This window comes from Hyperoodon ampullatus, assembly GCF_949752795.1.
Source record: "Hyperoodon ampullatus genome assembly, chromosome: 15".
Lineage (NCBI taxonomy): Eukaryota > Metazoa > Chordata > Mammalia > Artiodactyla > Ziphiidae > Hyperoodon > Hyperoodon ampullatus.
This window is the reverse complement of record NC_136928.1, coordinates 35,318,002-35,339,194: the sequence shown is the minus strand read 5'-3', so window position 1 is coordinate 35,339,194 and position 21,193 is coordinate 35,318,002. Positions and strand designations below refer to the sequence as shown.

The following is a 21,193-nucleotide window of genomic DNA, read 5'->3' as shown; positions in this document are numbered from 1 at the left end:
AAGGGGTGATGTACATATACCTGTTTGTAGTATTTGAATTTTTTTTTTACCATCTGTATATATTTTGCCTTTAACAGTTAAAAAAATATCTAAAAGTCTTTGAACTTCCTAGAGTGTCTATAAAAAAATTCTCAATTATAGTAAGGGTTAGGGAGCAGTTGGCACGTCTCTTCAGTTACCTCCTACTTTGTAGGATCATTTGCCATCTGTAATCACTCTGATTCTTGTTTTTGTCATTTAGGTTTTCTGTCAGTTCTTTTACTGTCATCTCTTCTCTAGTTTATCAGGTTTAAAGTATACAGTTGTAATAAGACTATTATGATTTTAAATCTCTTCAGCATTTTGGAAGTTGCTACAATTTTTTCCTTAATTTATTTATTTTTTTATTATTATTTTTTGGCTGCATTTGGTCTTAGTTGCAGGGTCTTTGTTGAGGCATGCAGGCTCTTCGTTGTGGTGCGTGGGCTTCTCTCTAGTTGTGGCGTGCTGGTTTTCTCTCTCTAGTTGTGATGTGCAGGCTCCAGAGCGTGTGGGCTCTGTAGTTTGTGGCACACGGGCTCTCTCCTTGAGGTGCACAAGCTCAGTAGTTGTGGCTCAAGGGCTTAGTTGCCCCACGGCATGTGGGATCTTAGTTTCCTGACCAGGGATCGAACCCACGTCCCCTGCATTGAAAGGCAGATTCTTTACCACTGGACCACCAAGGAAGTCCTGGAAGTTGCTACAAGTTTTAATGGGAGGGCAGTAAGTATGGGACTTTGAGAGGCAAAAATATTGAGGGTAAGAAACAAAATGCTATAGGTAGGTAAACACATGAGAATTGAATAAGTTAACAACTTACAATATGTGTTTAAATAAACTTTTAATTTTAGAATAGTTTGATTTTTGTTACTTGAATTCATTTTTAAACTTCCTGCTGAGTCAAAGGAAGCACAAAATAATTGCTAAAAGTGCTTATGGAATGTTTCTTCCATGCTCAGAAAAAAAAAGATAGCTGAGAAGAAACATAGAAATGCCAGAGGGGTACCTATAACTAGACTAAATATGGAAAAAGGCAGAAGTAAGCCATTAAACAAAGATTTCTTTTTATAGAAAGGCTTGTGAAAGACAAGTGTCTTCATTGTATATAGTCCTAAAGCCCTTGGGAGATTGGAAAGTTTTCTATTATTTCAAAAGAGCATGAAACAAACACTATTCCAAAATTTTTTGTTTTTTAATGAAGCAAAGCATTAAGGATTTTTCATTTAAAAATTTCATAAAAACCTGTGTATGTGCAGCTCTGTATTCTGTAGTTAATGCTTATTTTCAGTGTTGGGGTGCTTATGTCAGATGTACTGAATCCTTTGTGTTTGTTATCTCATTTAATATTCACAACAGACCTGGAAGATAGGTGCTATTATTATGCTCATTTTAAAAAGAGGAAGCTGAAGTTCAGAGTTAGTAATTCGTCTAAAAGGAAGAGCCCTGGTATGAACCAGGTGGCAGGCTCCAAAGACCTGTTTCTTTCATATCCTTTAGTAACAATAATGGAGCTCTTCAAGGAGTACAGCCCTATTTTCATCTCCAGTGCGCAGAATGGGGCCTACTTTATGTGCTTATCAGCAACAGTAATAAGAGCAATAACAGCAGACATTTATTCTGCGCTGATGTGCCAAGCATGTTCTCAGCTTTCACATGCATTTCCTTACATGATCCTCAGATGAGTCTAGGAGCTCGCTGTTTTCTCTGTTTCACAATTGAAAGCTCTGAGACTGGGTGGTTTACTTAACTATTAAGTAAGTGGCAGAACCAGAATTTAGGCCCAGATCTGCCTGAGACCAGGCTGTTAACCACTCTGGTATGTTATAGAGCAATCACCAGTTGCCATCCATGTTTGAAAGGAACTTGAAAGTGTTTAAAGCGTGGCTTTTCCATCATTTCTCCACCTTTCCTTGAGTAGAACTGTTGAGTAGGCTCCACTCCTTCCCTTAGAGCTTCAGATATCCTCACTTGACTTTGAAGTTCTAACAGCAACACATTTAACAAATATTTATTAAATGGGTACTGTGGGGTAAGCATTTATCTAGGCATCAGAATACAAGTGAACAAGATAGACAAGGGCCTAACACTCAGTGGAGCTTCATTCTGGTAGAAGAGAGAAAACATAAATGTGTAAAGAAATAAGATTATTTTAAAAGACTCATTTCCCATTGCTGCTGTGCTGGCCCAGGTTTACCTCAGCAGTCACACCTCTCCCCCTGGCTGAAGACAAGGGTCTCCTTTACTCATTACTTTTACTCTACAAATTTATCAAATATCCACTATTTTAATTATTGGGAATGCAAAAATAAAGACAATCACTGCTCTTAAACACCTTACAACTTTGTGCAATGCTTCCCAACCTTTCCCATGTAATAACATACACAGAAAATGAATGGGGTAAATACAAGAGGCTGTTTAAAGCTGGGAGGAGGGCTTTGGCTGCCTCAGGGTCTGTGTAGCTGCCTGGAGGGCTAAAGGAATGAACAACACAAGCATGCAATAGCAAACCAATTTTGAATATTTGGTTTAGTGGGGAGATGTTTACACAAAGTTACATTTATAGTACAGTAGGATAATAGCTATGAAGGTAGTTTCAGAGACAGTTCACTAACGCACTTCCATCCTAGAGCGATTAACTGGTGTTCTCCATTTTCTTTGAATGCTTGGGTCTACTCTTAATCATCCTAAGTTCTTCTCTTACTAAGTGGAGTGGTTTGTTCACCAAAACTTGATAGTGTTTGTTCCCAAACCTGTTCATACTAGTTATAGTTTTGTAATGACATAATGAAATTAAATTTTATGAATGAAATGGGCTTAAAAAATTTATTTCCATGAAAATTGAGTTGAATGCTTTGAGAAAGTTGGATAAAGATGAGTAGCCAAAAAGAAAAAAAAGTATTGTTAAATTAGGTGAGGGCGAGATAAGTATGAATCTTCTGCACGCAGATTGTTTCACAGTTGACTAAGATCTTGGTCCACTTTGAAGAAACAAAACTGGAAAATCACAGATGGTATCTTATTGGTGTGGTTTACATAAGTTGACAGAGCTCTGGTCAGCAGATCCATACCATACCAAAGGAAAAGATCTCTGTGAACGACTGTACTATTTATTATTTGTAAAAAGTTGAAATAGTTTATGTACCTAAAACTTCTTCATTGTTCTGTGTTTGAACTTGTTTTTTAAATCTACTGTCTACCTATCTAGAACGTTTTAGATAAGTGGGTTCCTGGTACATGTAGCAAGTGTAGCAGGAAAGAGCAGTTGGGGAGTTGGAAAGTCCTAAGCAAGTTAGGGGTGAAGAGGTGACATTAGAACTGAGTCTACACAAGGTAAATAGGGACCATGTCTACAGTTCATTGTCGATTTGGAGGGATCCATTTGGCTGAACTAAGAAGGTGCTGGAAAATAGAGGAGATGAGAGGTTATATAGCAGGCTTTATATAGCAGGCTAGTTGAAATGTGTTTTTAGGAGGTAAGTGAGGAGTGGCTCTCTCACTCTGAATTACATAGGAAATTCCGATTTCTTATAGTTCTTGGTTCCCACTGAAGAAATGGCTACTTTTAATTTTTCCTGTTTTGTTTTTCTTTTTTCAACACCCTTTATCAGGGCTAGCAGTTTAGCTTCCTTGCAGTTTAGCTTCTATACATTAATGATGTGTATTGAGCAATTTTTTATAGTTTAGAACTTCTAATCTCATGATTTTGAGCTATAATATTCTTAATCATATACTTATTCAACAGGTATGTGAGAAATTACCTCATGCTCAGTGTCAGTCATTAATATATTCCACCATTACAAAACCACCTCCCTATGTATACTGAATTCATTCTGCCTTCAGTGTACTTAACAGTTTTTTTTTTTTTTCCAGTTTACCTGTAATGGCAGGGAGGTCAAGAATACAGACTCCAGAGATTTAAATCCCAGCTTCATTACTTCTTAGCCACGTAACATTCAGCAGGTTATTTAACTGCTTTACGCCCAGTCTCCTCACTCATAAAAAGTAGACATAATGAAAGTAAGATTTTAATGAGTATTATTGAGAATGCATGTAAAGCATTTACTGTGTGCCAGGCACTCTGATAAAGACTCAGTAAATGTTTACTATTGTTGTTATACATTCAATAAATATTTACTGGTGGGGCTCCCTGGTGGCGCAGTGGTTGAGAGTCCGCCTGCCGATGCAGGGGACACGGGTTCATGTCCCGGTCCGGGAAGATCCCACATGCCGTGGAGCGGCTGGGCCCGTGAACCATGGCCGCTGAGCCTGCGTTTCTGGAGCCTGTGCTCCGCAACGGGAGAGGCCACAACAGTGAGAGGCCCGCGTACCACAAAAAAAAAAAAAAAAAAAAAAGAAAATATTTACTAAGTACCTCTTAGATGTCAGGTGCTATCCTGGACACAGTGAAAACAACAGAATTGTATTAAGGTTACAGATGGTATTTCTTTTTTAAGTTCTGTAACTTTTCTTATTTAAATATTCTTTGTCTTTGGTTATGAATATATATTTATTTGTTATCAGTATATTTAATTTGATATCTGTTTCATTTATGGTCATGAATACTTTAATTCTTTCTGTGTGTCTTATTTTTTGCAAAATATTCCATCAAGTAGGTGAGCCATAATTTACATCCCTGTAATTCTCTTGTATCAAATGTGTTGGTAGTTTGCAATTTTTGTTGTAATAGATAAAGCTCATCTATCTCTAGTGATTTTTCCTGATTGCAGAGATAAATTCCAGGAAATTCTTTAACTTTCTGGATTACAGGAAGTCTGTGCTCCTTAGTAGCTGTAAGGCCAGTGAGGATAAGCAACATAATGTTCTCTGTTATGAAAATGATTAGCTGTACTATTCTGTTTTATTAAAGAGTTTTATTGAAGATCCACGTAGTGAAAGCCCCAGGGTGGTGTATATAGATTATCTTTAACCAGCAACTCCATCCATGTTTATAGATTTTTTTTACCTACTAATCTCAAGATAGATGTGAAGCCTTGTTTCAAAGGACTATTGTAGCTATTAAAAGAATTGGGCACCCATTCTCATTTTGTGTGGACATTTAGGTATTTAAAGGATTTGTGTGTTCGTTGTGGGGTGTCAGGTTTAGTGAGCAGGGGAAGTTTTGCAGAGCGTTCTTGGCATTAGATTGTTAAAGCTTAGGTGAAATTGTAGGAAGGTTGGTGGATGACCATTATAAGATTCTTTGATCATCTATCATTGGGCGTGGCAGAAGTTGGGAATTCAAATGTTTTTTCTTAATTTTTTGATGGTAGGAAATAAAATAATGAATCTAACTCATCACTTGAAGGAAATATAGTAGTAAAAACAGTTGACAGAAGTGTGAAAGTTGGGAGTTTGTACAAGTGTATCAGTGTGTGTTACTTCTGGAAAGTCTCCTGTAGTTGGGCATGTAGGTTGACTCTTATTTTTTTCCTATTATAAAAACTCTGTAATTAATATACTTATATATAAATCCTTGCATCTCAGAATTATTTCTAAGAATAAATATTCAGAAATGATGTTGTGTTTGGAGGATATAAAGCTTTTAAAGTTTCTTATTAGACATTTCAAATTCCTTTCCAGAAAGTATATCAGTTTGCACTCCTAGTCACATTAATTTATTGGATCAACAGCTATATTTTGAGTGCCAACTGTATGTTAGTAGAGAACCATACTGATAAAGCCCTACCCTCATCTAGTTTTTAGTTCATAATCTAGTGGAGGCGTGGATAGTAAAAGACATGTAATTTCAAGTAGTGATAAGTGACATGAAAAAAACAAAGGTAAGGATATAGGGAATGAGGGAATAGAGGTAATATTTTAGAGAGGGTAGGCAGAGAAAGGAAAGGCCTCTCTGAATTAGCATTGAGTAGAGACCTACAGTCTATTGTCAGTCTTGCTACATTTATTAAAGCATTGAGTATTACTGTTTTTAAAAATATTTGCCAGTTGAGATGAAAAATATTTTAAAATTTTTATTTGATTATTAGGTTGAATTTTTTCTTTGGCTTATTTGTGTTATGTTAGTTGTTTGTATTAATTTAATATGGAACCATCCTTTTATTTGTAATAATTGGTTATTGGACTTTGAATTGCTATGATCCTTACCTTTATGTAACAAAAAGGCACAGTATTCAAGTTTGTCTCCCCCGAGAGGGCAGTATGAGACTTAAGATGAAAATAAGTGATTTTTATGATTCTAGCTCCTGGTAATAGTTCTTTCTGAGATTTTTATTAAGGTTGACTTTAGTAACTGAGGTAGCAGATTGTAGTGAAGGATATTGTGCATGAGTTATTGGGTTGGTACTGATGAGTGTAATTGTTTAGAAAGCAGTGTTGCTGCCAAGATTTCTGACTTTTTCTTTGAAAGGACCTGTTTACTTACTCCCTCTTACAAATTTTTGCTTTTGGACATGTGTGGACTCAGTGTATGAATAGGACAGTTGATTTCCTCCACTACTGGAAAAATTACCGTTTTCCTGTCTGTAAGGTCTAGTTGACATGTAATTTAGAATAATTAAAATTAATTTAAAAAGAAACAAAGATGTGGGAGTTAATATCAATAGCTGACAAAATTAAAATATGTACTTGATTTGATAGTTTGTCTTGTGTTCTTATAATTTCTTAAGTGAAAGAAGACGAAAGAACTTTCTTAGGAAATGTACTTTTCCAGGCTTAGCTTATAATGTTTAGTATGTGATCGTTCTGTTTGTTTCCTATCACAGAGGGATCATTTTATAATTACTACACTAATATTATGGCCTGTAAAAATGATTTTTTATGTAGTGCAAAGTCTTAGATTTAGGTTTTCTTTATCAGAATTGTATATAATGTTGGCTAATTCAGTACTTTTTTATAAAATTAAAATAATGATGTTTGTAATCAGGTTTCTAATTAGTGATGACACCACTTTTGTTTGAAACTTAGTATTTAATAAGACAACAAATAAGTTCCAGAGAATGGATTTCATTTATTAATAGCTGTTTGTTCCATTTATTTATTCACTTATTTACTCAACAAATATGTGAGTGCTGCTAATGAGCATGACACATAATTAAAGGTGATAGATATGGTAGGGGGAGTACCATATGGCAGTTACTGCCTTCCTGGAGATATGGAGCATTGAACAGACGATTTGGAGACAGTATAATAATTACTGATAGAAGCTGGTAGTACCTGAAGCAGGAAGTGGGGGCTTTGTCAGACTCCCTCCTGGTCATATGAGTATCACAAAAAGTGATTTTGCTATGTGGTTCTCTGACACCTTGACAGGGTGTATATGTGTACCTGCACATATACACCCACACAAAAGACTAACTTTTTAAAAAATTCTTTTAATTGTGGTAAAATACACATAACATAAAATCTACCATCTTGACCATTTTTAAGTGTACACTTCAGTAGGGTTAAATATATTCCCATTGTTGTGCAACCAATCTCCAGAACTTTTTCATCTTGCAAAACCAAAACTCTATACCCATTAAACAACAACTCCCATTTCCCTCTCCCCCGAGCTCGTGGCAACCACCATTCTGCTTTCTGTCGCTATGAATTTGACTACTCTAGGTACCTCATATGAGTAGATAAAAGACTTTTTAATCTTAGGTTTTCCTTCTGTTGTTTTGAAAATTGCTGAGTTCTGCTACCAACTACACATCCTTGGTTTTGCTTTCTTGGATGAATATGCGGGGATACAAAAGCCTGGGGGATTGTTCTGTGGCAGCATTGTTGCCAGCCGAACTGCAAGCTGACACGGCCTGAGGGAGCGCCTGCTCTCTGGCCATCCTGAGAAGTCATCAGGCAGCATGGAGCCAGGTTAGGAGGAGCAAAGTTTGGAAAGGCAGAGATATTATCAAAACCACAGAAGACGGTCTTAAACCAGGGTTTGGCAGACCTTTTCTGTAAAGGGTCAGATGATGAATATTTTAGGCTTTGTAGTCTGTGTAGTCTGTGTCGTGATTGCTAACCTCAGCCATGGTAGCATAAAAGCATCCATAGACGATATGTAAATTAACGAGAGCGGCTGTGTTCCAGTAACACTGAAAACAGGTGGCAGTTCTGACTATCCCACAGACTATAGTTTGTTGGCCTCTGTCTTAAAGTATCCTCAAGGTACACATAACTGGAGAGAGACGGGGTGGAACCCATACCTGGGAGATCACTGAGCTGGTTTGTGACTCGGAGCAGAGAGAGAAATTGAGTTTTATCAAATTTTTTTGCTGTATTTTATCAAATTTGTGCCATCGATTATAAGTTGTACCTTTTATGTACAACTAAGAAAGAAAAAGAGTGCAACCAATTAATTTTCAGATCCCGTTGGTTGTATGATGCATCCTGGTTTCAGAAATGTTCAAGTGTGGGGTGGGGTGGAGAGTGTGTCTGGATCAGTGATGTAGTGATAGCACAGCCAGCACCTGTGTTCTTACTGTGGGCCACACATTTTGCTTAGCACTTCTCACGTATTGTCTCATTTATCCTCATAACAGATCAATGAAGTAGATGAAAAAGACTTTGAACAGAAAAATAATTTGCCATAATAAGCAGTGGAATCCAGGATCCAAACCCAGGCAGCCTGGCTAAAAGCCTGTGCTCTCAGCTACTTTACTATCCTGCCTCATTCAGTTCTGGAGCAATCTTTTTATCAAATGATAAAATTCATGCTGAAATTGATGTAGTTTATTAAAATGATTTGAATCAGGTCATGGAGGAACCAGCAGCTACATCATTTCCCTTTAGCATGGCCTTGCAATTTCAGACATTTCTCAGGGCAGCCAGAGTACTGGTTTTCATCCATTACGTGCCCGCTGGTGCCCTCAAAGAGGAATTATTATTTATGAACCTCTTCTGGAAATGTTTTTAAAATGATAAAGTTTCCAAGCCAAACAAAACTTGTGCTGGAAGAAAAGTCTTGGTGCTGTGTGCACAGTAGTATCTGTGATGCCAGCCAGCACTTCTGGTCCTGCTACTGCAGAGGAGAGTAAGCACCACATACACTGTAATTCATCCTCTTCTGCATCTGTGAGCGTTGCATCAAAGATGGTGCAGTCCTGCATGAGTAAGGCAGACTTCACCGAAGATGACCTTACTGACTTTTGAAGATACAGAAAATGTATGAGCCATTGAGTTCTCGAAGTCTTGGAGAATTCTGGTGTTCCTAGCACAAGCCTGCATTCAACTGACAGAGCAAGCTGTGAGAGCTTGCCTTGGAGAGAGTCGAGGTTTTTAGTACTCAGGATCATCAAAAAAGAAAGTCAAAACTGAATGGCAGTTAAAGATGGCAGGCATCTCAAAGTCCATCTACAGTGTCAACTTCTAATTCAAGCCAAACAGAAGCCTTTTCATTGAAATTCAGTTTGGAGAGTTAGTTTATTTTTTCCTTTATTTGCATGTTAACTTTCACTGGGAAATAAACAGCATCTCTTATAGAGATTATTTTTATATTCTGTGAATGAAATTTCCACATTTGTGAAGTTTTGTTTCTTGGGGGGATGGCATTGCACTTTCCTGAAAGAGAGTCCATTAATGTCTGATTTTCACAAGTGACTGATAGCTCATAAAGCCTGAGAATCACTGCTCTGAACTGAGATGTGGAAGATGAAGAAAAGGCATTTGGTGAAGTTGAGTTTGCATGAGGGGGAAAGTGCAGAGACTTGCAAGCAAGAGATGTGGCACATTAGAGAGCCCAATGCTGCATGTCCCTGGAGAACAGTGTGTAGGGAGAGTAGGAGAGCAGAGAGCAGAAGGAAGAAAGGGCCGAATCATTACAGACCTTGTATACCATGTCTTCTGTTTGGGATTCAATCCAGCTACACTTAATAGTGAAACTCAAAATAATAGAGTAAATGTAGAGAGACACAATCCAGAGCTAGTGTGGCAACCTGGTGGTTATCAGGAACCTGCCCTTCTCTGTCTTGCCACTCTGCTATTCTCACCATATCTCCTTATGGTCCCCGGTGGCCACCTGAATGAACTCTAGTCATTGTGTCTTCGTTCCAAACAGCAGGAAGGGGGACGAGGGGCACAACCCCTGCCCTTTCACAGAGACTTTCTGGAAATCTTTCAACTCACTTCCAGTTAGTCACAGTGACCAGCACTTTGGCACAAATACCTGCAAGGGAAGCTGGAAATGTGGTCTTTTTGGGGGGGATGGTGGTGTGCCCAGCTGACAATCAGGGTTCTGAAATGGAAGGGGAAAAATGATGTTGGGGTAGGCAGCTAATGATCTCTGCCATGCCATGCCATTGCTTTGCTTTGTGAATGACGTAATTAGGAGAGAAACATCTTCAAATTTTATTTTCTAGAAGATCACCACCTGCAAGATAGAGGGTGGGTTGGAGGGAGGTAAGGGGACCATAGAGACCACTAGATGAGAGGTGAGTGGGATGCTGACTGTGACAACAGAGACAGTTTCCTGAGGCTGACAGGACTTGGTCATTGATCAGATGTGGGCAAGCTCTTGGCTTGGCAGTTGGGTGTGTCTTGGTGCCATAGAGACAGGAGCAGATTGCTGGAAAGAGGAGGTCTACTGAGAAGGGGCTTGAAAAGGAACAGGAAGAAAGAGGAGGAAAATAGAATGCGGTGTTTCAGAAGTCAAGGAGAATAGAGCATTTCAAGATCTAGGGAGTGGTCAATTGTGTCAAATGCAGCTGAGAGCACAGTTAGAGAAGTACTGATGTTACGGATAGGATTTAGCAATTAGAAGGATGTTGATGACCTTGGTAAGAGCAGTTCATTGAACTATGGGGAAAACCAGATTGCAGCACGTGAGCGAGTGAAAGGGAGGTGAGGAAGGAGAGGTGAGTGCAGCAACTTTTTCAAGAAGCTTTGCCTTTAAGAAGATGGAGAAAAGAGGGATGTCAGTGTGGAAAGGGATGAGTGAGTGTATGCATTGCTGTTTTCTTTGTTTTTTAGATGTCATATATTTGAATTTGTTCATGCTGATGGAAAGGAATAGAGAGGGAGAGGTTCATGCTGAGCCTGGGAGATTGATGAAACGGGGATCTTGAGATGGGCACTGGCAGAGAGGTTGCCTTAGGGTCGGGGACAGCTCTTCCTGTGACGAGAAGGAAGGGGGAGCAGCAAAGGTGGAGATGCAGGGAGGTCCCGAGGATCTGATCTGGTGGCAGAAGGTCGAGGCATTCCCATAGAGGATGGCTTTATTTGCTCTATGAAGAGCAGTTGAGCGTATCTCGGTGGCCGTAACTTGGTGGCAAGTGTGTTGGTGGAGTATGTGATGATGTACATGATTTGCCAGCTTTTACTGAATGAGAAAACAAATCTCTGGATTAGGTATGATTTTTCTGTCATTAAATTAATTGGTAGGAGCTTTCAAATGACCCAGATTTTGGACATTACCTTTAGAAATGTGAAGTGAAGAGACAATGTGAGCCTTGGTACACAAAGGCTGTGCAGTGAGGGTTTGGTGAATAAGCTGATGTTCTTGGAACACTTCCTGTACATATGGAGCGTCATTTCAAACTCTTTTTTACTGTTACACAGCTCTTTTCTTTCAGGCAAACTTGCTTCTGTTGAAAAAAAAAATTTCAGATTGCAATAATCACACCCTTGTGAACCGTAACAGGGCAGCACTGTTAGCTTGTCTGGCACCGTCTCCAGGAATAGCACGAATATGCTACCAAGGACCAGGTTATACTGTTGCTAATGGGAACATGTCTCCATGACGGTGTGATGAATTCAGCTTTTCTGATAACTGAAAAGTAAGTTGTGAGCAGACTTGGCAAGATACAGATCACATTAGACAGTTTTTAAACGATCTGTTTAAAATCTTTCAGTTTCTGCAGAAAAACTAGATTGACATCCTAGAGGGAAAATGTTGTTTAAAGTATGTTCTTTCATAGATTGCCAACTACTTTCTTTTGTTCATTCCCCAGAGGAAGTTGGGTGTTTGACCCATTCTTTTCTCCCAGTGAGAAGAGAACATGAGGGGCCTCGTCTCCGCTGCGCATTTTGAGGGAGTCTCATGCGGTTTGCCCCACCTCACCTTTAGGGGTTGCCCTGCTGTATATTTATGTGCAGCAGAGGTCTTCTTAGAATACTGAATTCTATTCATGTCTGAATAGAGACATGAAAGAGAAACAGGGTGATCAGGATTGAAAGCACAAAGATAGCACTAGTCACTGACTAAAGGGATTCAGAGTAACATCAAGGCCACATCTGGCAGTGCATGGTACTCCCTGTTGTCTCCCAACACCTTCCATCTTTGCCTGAATGGATGTCTTTGTGCATTCTCCTGGGGGAGCTGAGGAGAAGAAAGTGGAGCACAGGTCTAATAATGTTTCTGTGACTAGGTGTGTCCAGCATAACTTCAGCTGTTGCCAAGCAACCTTCTAACACAGGTCCCCTTGGCTTGTGGAAATAAACCGAGCTCTGTGGGATTGCTTGGTGAGGTCCCTGGTGGAGGGTGTGGATAGCGTCACCAACAGAGAGAACTTTTGTTGGCATGTAGGGTGATTTGTGTGATGGGAAGCTGAGCTTACCACCTAATTTAACCTGTAATAAGCTGTAGACCAAAAGTGTCCTGCCTTCCTGGACCCACACAGTCGGTGCCTTCCTGTGTGTCTGTGTCTGCGTGTGGGAGTGTTGTGGGTATAAGTCGAAACCTAAGTAAAAGTGGAGGCTTCGAACAGCAACACTAACTTGATGACTCTGGACATCTTTCCCCTGGCTGTACCTTGTTACTTCACACCTTGTGACTTCTTCCCTTTCTCTCCATAGTCCTTTTCTTGTTAACAGTCAAGTTCCTCAGTGGTACTGGTATTTAATTAGCTGCTTTTAAGAATTAGATATAGCAAGACAAGTAGGTGTTACTGAAAGCACCACCTAAAGAACCATGGTTCCTTGACATTTGTAGGGTGACTCCCTGCCCACTTAACTTGGGGTACAAGGTTCTAAATATGGCACTTCACAGAGAATTCTGGGCCCTAACCTGAATGGTAAACAAGTCTTTCTACTTATGAGTTGCCTGGGCCTGTACCCAAAAGTCTTCATTAGCTCAGTTTTGGAATTTAGTGTTATGCTTGGATCAGCTTGTTTTATTTCACTCCAAATATTTGAAAAGTAATTCAGAAGTACATTTTAAATTTAAACTCAAGTTCTTAAGATACCAGTCTTGGGAAGATTTGAATTAAAACTAAAAGTATACTTAATATACCTTTTGGCTGAAGGCCAAATAGCCTAGTGTTAAAATCATTATGAGGCTAAGACCTTTTATTTATCACCATTATAGAATAAATTTGGGGGATACAAGAAAAAATTTGTTTAGCCTCCATAGACTCAGTCATAAGGAATTGTCTTCTTAAAGCATTCTAGTAAAATGCATGTTTTGAAGATTGATTAGTGGGAACAAAACGTATTTTTTCTCTAAATACTTTATATTCTTTATGGTATGTGGATCAAAGATGTTTTATCATGAACATACATGACTTTGGAGGGTTTCTTTCTCCTGGTGAAACTTTAAGGCAACAAGGTTGACATTTGGTTTTTAATTCATCTGCACAGGAGGTGAAAAATCCCTATTAGTACTTTTTCTAAAAATGGTTCCTAAACCTCACTTTGTTTAATGCTTGTTAGTGTTAGTATACCAAACAGTTCTTCAAAGAGTAGAATTAAGATATAATCCAGTTTACATTATTCTGCCTGATATTATTATTATTTAAATTTGTGTAAACATTTGTTGGCTCAAAAAGGAAATTACGTTCTTCCTAAAGATATCTGATATACTCAAGTGTAGTGTTTATGTGTTTGGTTGAATGTCTTGTGATGTGATGTCAGTGACATTAAAGTGAAAAAAAAAGATTGTATTGAACAAAGAAGGATTTTGGCAGAGTTTTATTAAAACGAATTGAAACGTAATTCTCATCCCTCAGTTGATTTTTTTAATAGACCATCTAGAACTGCACATGCCACTAGCCATGTGTGTTGATTTACATTTAATATTAAATAAAATTAAAACTTCAGTTCCTCAGCTGCATTTAGCACTGGAGAGTGACAGTGAAAAAAATGCCATCCTATTGATCTTTTGACTACATACTTAAATTTCTTTTTACATTGTTTACATTTTTGTAAAGTTTTTGCCTTGAAATGACAGGCCGCCCATCCCTCAGAGATACTAGTAAATTCACAACTCAGGTGTTGAGCAGTGTCTGAAACCCCAAGCCCTGCCATTCTGTCCTGTTTTCATATGTATCCAAAAGATTAGCGTTTCCTTAGATTTATACTTTTAGAACTGTGGTTACACCTGTAGTGTTCTTTTCATTCTTTTAATTCAAAGTTAAGAGAGTATTGTTATGTTCATTAAATTCAAATAAGAGAATCCATTTTCTGATTTACTAAACTAAGACTTCAGAACATGTATTCTATTCCAGTTTTAATACCTGCAAATGGAATAAATAAGTTATTAAAGGCTCAATTTGCCATAGAATTTGCCAACCTGTACCTGTATTCCAGTTCTTCATATCAGTCCTGCCTTCTCTCAGATCTGTTGCATACACACACATTAACTTTATTAAATAAAAACATGTTTCTGGAAAAACCTGCATTAATTTGGAATCTCCTCAAACATATAAGCCACTTTAAAAAAAGAATGCTAAATAAACCTTGAGGACATTGTGCTAAGTGAAATCAGTCAGTCACAAAAAGACAAATATTGTATGATTCTGCTTGTCTGAGGCATCCAGAGTAGTCAAACTCATGGAGACAGAAAGTAGAAGGGTGATCGCCAGGGGCTGGGGAAAGGAGGGAGTGGGGAGTTGTTTTCTAATGAGTATAGCTCCAGTTTTGCAAGATGAAAGAGTTCTGGAGATTGGCTGCACAATAATGTGAATGTACTGAATACTACTCAACTGTACACTTAAAAATGGTTAAGATGGCTATAAGATGGTTAAGATGGCTAATTTTATGCTATACATATTTACTACAGTTTTTTAAAAAAGAATGTTATAAAGCTGGTTCTCCGACTTAAGGTTTTCTTTGAGAGTGTCTTGGCTCTTCCTGGCCCTTTGTGTTTTCATACATACATTAAATTGGCTTGTCAGTTACCACACAAAAAACCCTTGAGATTTTTATTAGGATTGCATTGATCAGTTTGGGGAGAATTAACATCTTTACATTAGCAAGTCTTCTAATTTACGAACATGATAAATAAATCCCTGAATTTAGTTAAGTCTTTTAATTTTTCTCAAAAATGGGTTCCGTGTATATAATCTTACGTATCTTTTGTTAGATTTACTGCTAGATATTTGCTATTTGCTATTTTTGATGGTTTTATTATAAAAGATACCTTTTAAATCAATTTTATTTTCTAATTTTTTTACATGTAGAAGCAGTTAATTTTTTACCACCTTTAAACATTTTAAAGCATACAATTCAGTATTGTTAAGTACATTCATATTGTTGTGCAACCAACCTCCGTAACTCTTTGATCTTGCAAAACTAAAACTCTCAACCCATTAAACAGCAACTCCCCGTTCCTGTTTACCACCCTGCTACTTTCTGTCTCTGAATCTGACTGTTTTAGGTGCCTCATGTAAGTAGAATCATACAAGTATTTGTCTTTTTGTGACTGGCTTATTTCACTTAATATAATGTCTTCAAGGTTCATCCATGTTGTAGTATGTATCAGAACTTCCTTTCTTTTTAAGGCTGAAAAATATTCCGTGTGTGTATATACCACATTTTTTTTTTTTATCCATTCATCTGTTGATGGACATTTGAGTTGCTTCCATTTTTGGCTATTGTGAATACTGCTGCTAAGAAGGTGAGTATACAAACATCTCTTGAGAGCCTGCCTTCAATTCTTTGGGGATATACCCAGAAGTGGAATTGCTGGATCATATAATTCTATTTTTAATTTCTTAGGAACCACCATATTTTTTTCCTTAACAGGTGCACCATTTTACATTCCCACCAACAGTGCACAAGGGCTCCAAAAGCAGTGGCTTTTTTTTTTTTTTTTTTTCTAATTTTTGACTGTGTTGGATCTTTGTTACTGTGCGCGGGCTTTCTCTAGTTGTGGCGAGCAGGGGCTACTCTTTGTTGCGGTGCACGGGCTTCTCTTTGCGGTGGCTTCTCGTTGCGGAGCACAGGCTCTAGGTGTGCGGGCTTCAGTAGTTGTGGCACGTGGGCTCAGCAGTTGTGGCTCACCAGCTCTAGAGCTCAGGCTCAGTAGTTGTGGCACACGGGCTTAGTTGCTTCGCGGCATGTGGGATCTTCCTGGACCAGGGCTTGAACCCATATCCCCTGCATTGGCAGGCAGATTCTTAACAAATGCTCCACCAGGGAAGTCCCTAAAAGCAGTGTTTTTTTGTTGTATTTTTAATACTGACCATGTATCTTCAATGTTGCTATGCTCACATTATCCTAACAATTTATTTGTGAGGTCTTTGGATTTTTCGACATGTAAAATCATATCATCTGTGAATAATGACAATTTTGTCTCTCAATGGATACGTAAACTGAATACTACATGGCAGTGAAAAGTGAATGTATTATAGCTGCATGCATTAATGTGAATAATTCTTAAAACATAACATTGAATTAAAGAAGCAAGTCACAAGAGGATACTTTATAGTATGATTCAACTTATTTAAAAGTTTAGAGACAAAATTAAGTAAAATATTGTTATCATTATGAATGCATACATAGGTGGTAAAACTACAGGGAGTCAAAGTCAAGGTGGTTGTTACTACTAGGGGTGGAAGAGGAATATGATCAGGGACAGATGCATGCAGGCTTCTACGCTATGGCAGTATTCTTTTTAAATTTAGGTTATTCTTTCTACCATGTATGTGTATTTTATAAACTTTTGTATGTGTGATATTTCACAATGAAAGTATTTTTAGGTGAAATTGGAAAACATAGGCCTGTCTCACCATATGTAGAAAAAAAAATTTGCTTCTATGTATTCTATTTTTTTTTTAAGTATTCAAAGAAACATTAAATAGGTAAAAATATTTCCATACTAAAACAGTTTTACCTAAAATGAATACATGAACTAGGGGTTTTTAGTTAAATTGATTTTCACACCCTTGTGAGGCTTCTGTAAATATCAGACTCTTTTCTGGGAAGTCAGAAGTAACTGCTAGGGACTTGCTTGGTGGCGCAGTGGTTAAGAATCCGCCTGCCAATGCAGGGGACACGGGTTCGAGCCCTGGTCCGGGAGGATCACACATGCCGTGGAGCAGCTAAGCCTGTGCGCCACAACTACTGAGCCTATGCTCTAGAGCCCATGAGCCACAGCTACTGAGCCCCGTGCACCGCAACTACTGAGCCCACGTGCTGCAACTACTGAATGAAGCCTGTGTGCCTAGAGTCCATGCTCCACAACAAGAGAAGCCACCGCGATGAGAAGCCCGTGCACTGCAACGAAGAGTAGCCCCCACTCGCCGCAACTAGAGAAAGCCCACGCGCAGCAACGAAGACCCAACACAGCCAATTAAAAAAAAAAAAAAAAAAAGTAACTGCTAAATGGAAATGGAAATTCTTGGCTTTTAAAAGATAATTGGAAAATAATTGGCTTGGTCCCATTTGCTAATAACTCTTTTGAGTAGATATAATGTGCCTAAGAAATTCTCAGTAATAGATACTTGAAGTGTATGACCAGGAATCCACATTTGACATGTATGTATTTTTGACCAAGTATAAAGGGATTTTTGCCTTCACAGCCTGATCACTGAAATGTGAGCCCATCAACTCCTTTTCCAGTCATAGACTTTATTCATCATACACACACACATACACACACGCCATCACACACACCTACATGTAGTAGAACATGAAAACAGCAAAGTGTATGATAGGGTTTTATTTTTTCAGTCCCCTCAAGTGTTATCTATCCTCCACCATCATGTAACCAAAGAGTACATTTGATGACCTATTTCATTAAAGAAAAATAACAACAAATGTTCTTCTGTAAATGGATAGAAAATATACTGTGATCTTTTTAAAAACTTTCATTCTTGTTATAAGATGTTTAGACTTGCTTGTGCCTCTTCTTTAAACAGAAGAATTTGAGCTTCCACTGTGTCATTGTTCCTTCCCTGTGAGGGATAAATTGAAGGTGAAGGTTCTGTGCTCATTTCGAACTTGTTTTACTGTTTACACAACTCATTTTCTTTCAGGCAAACTTGCTTTTGTTAAAAAAAAAAAAAAAAAAAGTCTTTCAGATTGCAATAATCACACCCTTGTGAACCATAATAGAGCAGGTACTGTTAGCTTGTTTTGAGTATTTGGCACTGTCTCCAGGAATAGCATGAATATATTACCAAGAACTGTGTGATCATATATATACTTCTCCAGAACTGAAGTAGATTCATAGTGTACCAGAAATAGTCACAGATTTGATGAGTTTTGTGCACCCTATTTGCTATGTTGATGCAAATTGAGAATTCTGAGTTTTTGAAGGTAGTCCAAGAGACTTAGGTGTTCTCACCAGCCAGACAAATATTTGTAGACTGTAACTTTTCCCCCTCTTGTACTCCATTGTACTGTAAATGAACCGCTGAACTACTTCTGTGTGCAAGGGAAGTTGCCAATGAGAACTTGATTTTGAACCAGAAGGGCCCTGGACATTAAAGGAAATGTAGTTGAAACTTTCTACAGAGAAAGCAGACCTCTTTAAGGAAGCATGGAAATAATCTTGGTATTGATTTGGTTCAACCTTTTATAAAGCTGTTTGAATTAGTCTATAATTTTTTTTTTTAATTTCAGATTCAACCTTATGAGAAGATAAAGGCCAGGGGCTTACCTGATAACATATCTTCTGTGCTGAACAAGCTGGTGGTGGTGAAACTCAATGGTGGTTTGGGAACCAGCATGGGCTGCAAAGGCCCGAAGAGTCTGATTGGTGTGAGGAATGAGAATACCTTTCTGGATCTGACCGTTCAGCAAATCGAAGTGAGTAGTAGCTGTTAGCCTTTCTCGTGAGCTAACAAAATCATTTTTAGTTTTTAGGGTATTGTAAATGTTACCTTATAAAATAACAGATGTGGATTTGAACTAGTCAAGGAGCTTGCTATCTTTAGTCTCTTTATTAGTGTATAAAAAAGGTTTGGTGTTCTAAGAGCAAAGCCTTAGGGTGATGTAAAAGCTTTTGATCTTTAAATAGCATTTGTGGCGCTGAAATCTCTGGATCTCTTCGGATTCTCCTTTGATCTCCCCACCTCTCTCCCCACCTTTCTGTCTAGTGGTAGCCTTCATCACAGCTGGGATGATCTGGCTTTATTAACCCCTTTTGGGAGGCTGGGGAGAATTTCATGTATCTGGTTGGGCACCGTGGATGCTAAGAACTGTTGTTGGCTTCTCTCTTGATCATAGTCCATAAAGTCATGAATCATAGACCATAAGCTCTTCAGGGGCAGTGGCCCTATCTTTTTCATCTCTTTATCCCTAGTGTCTCATACGGTGCCATCAACCACAATAATAATAGCAGTAGCAGTGGCTAACATTTATCCAGCACTTACTGTACACCAAGTGTTATTCTGAGCTCTTTACATGAATTGACTCATTTGTTCTTCTCCACAACTCTGTGAGATAAGCACTATTATCATCCCCATTTTACAGATGAGGAAACCAAGATACAGAGAGGTTGATTTACTTGCCCAAGGTTCCCTAGCTAGTTAGTAAGTGCAGAATCAAACTCTGAACATAGGACAGTCTGACTTCTAATACCCTATTTTCTTCTCACTCTGTTGCCTCTTAGCCCTTCCTAGAGATGGAAAAGATTTCACTTGGGATAAAATTACAATTCTTAACATGAATCCTGAGAATAGGGAGACATGTCTTTGTAACATTTGTACTTTCATCTCCACAGTGCTTTTGGACACAGAGTAAATGCTTAGTCTGTGTTTGCCCATCCAGCAAGGCCATAGGGCATTGTGGCTGGGCATACAGCTGCAGAGTCAGACTGCGGGGGTTAGGGGGGCAGTGTCCTTGTTTTGCCACTGACCTGCCACCTCTCTGGGCCTCAGTTTAACCATCCATAAAATGCAGACAGTAGTTTCTATCTCATAGGGTTGTGACTTAATGAGCAAGTAATTTTGCTAATCATGATGAATTGATTAGCAAAATGTCTTATGCTAAATAGTTATATTTTATTACAAATCTATATATTTTACTACTTATAGATGATGTTTTGGACATCTTGTGATTAACCACAGAGAGTTTATTTTACACTTTGAAGCAAAAGAAAAGTAAGTCTGGGTAGTCTGATTGTCGTTTTCTTCCCTAGCATTTGAACAAAACCTACAATACAGATGTTCCTCTTGTTCTAATGAACTCTTTTAACACGGATGAAGATACAAAAAAAATACTACAGAAGTATAATCACTGTCGTGTGAAAATCTACACTTTTAATCAAAGCAGGTACAAGGAGTAAAAAAAATTAACTCTGGGGGATGTTATTCCTGGGAAAGAAGGACTTCTTTGTTTTGTTTAAACAGAGCAGCCTCAAGATGTACAAGTGCCAAAGACTGTCTGCAAGTGTTTAATGCCTTTAAAGGCTGAACATTTGTTAATAGATATTTGATAGTTGCAATCACTCTGTGGTTATGTAACTTGGACTTCTTAAAAGAGAATCTGCCTGAGATACTGGTTCTCGCCAGTGGTAGGAAGCAGACATCCCTGAGTACTAACCTGCTGTTGATTTTCTGGGAAAGTACTAACCTGCTATTGATTTTCTGAATATATCTGTTGGTAAGAATGGACACCATTTCCCAAATAGGTTTTCAGGGAAAAGAACAATCCCACCACCAAATAAGTTTGAGAAAATTTACTTAATACGTCTCTCCTAAGAAGTCATAAAACATATTAATGTCTTAAAAATATGAGGTGTCCCCCATCTGCATGACCATGGAATACTTTTTTTTTTTGCAGCAAATATTACTATCTAGGAAGCTGATTTTTTTTGATCAACACAGATAATGAGAGATTTTCGTAAATGGATTCACTTATGGGCTTCCCTGGTGGCGCAGTGGTTGAGAGTCTGCCTGCCGATGCAGGGGATACGGGTTCGTGCCCCGGTCCGGGAGGATCCCACATGCCGCGGAGCGGCTGGGCCCGTGAGCCATGGCCGCTGAGCCTGCGCGTCTGGAGCCTGTGCTCCGCAACGGGAGAGGCCACAGCAGTGAGAGGCCCGCATACAGCAAAAAAAAAAAAAAAAGGA

At 38.5% G+C, this 21,193-nt stretch overlaps 1 protein-coding gene across 1 annotated transcript in view; it reads left to right on the top strand.

The window, feature by feature from the left end:
• LOC307064478 (UTP--glucose-1-phosphate uridylyltransferase) overlaps positions 1-21,040 on the top strand; it is a 29,297-nt gene extending 8,257 nt beyond the window's left edge. Inside the window, exons 4-6 of the mRNA XM_079721073.1 lie at positions 18,742-18,927; positions 20,261-20,394; positions 20,905-21,040. Coding sequence (XP_079577199.1) covers positions 18,742-18,927; positions 20,261-20,394; positions 20,905-20,929 — 345 coding nt within the window. The 3' untranslated portion in view covers positions 20,930-21,040. The remainder of the gene's footprint in view (positions 1-18,741; positions 18,928-20,260; positions 20,395-20,904) is intronic.
• Positions 21,041-21,193: the final 153 nt, after the last annotated feature.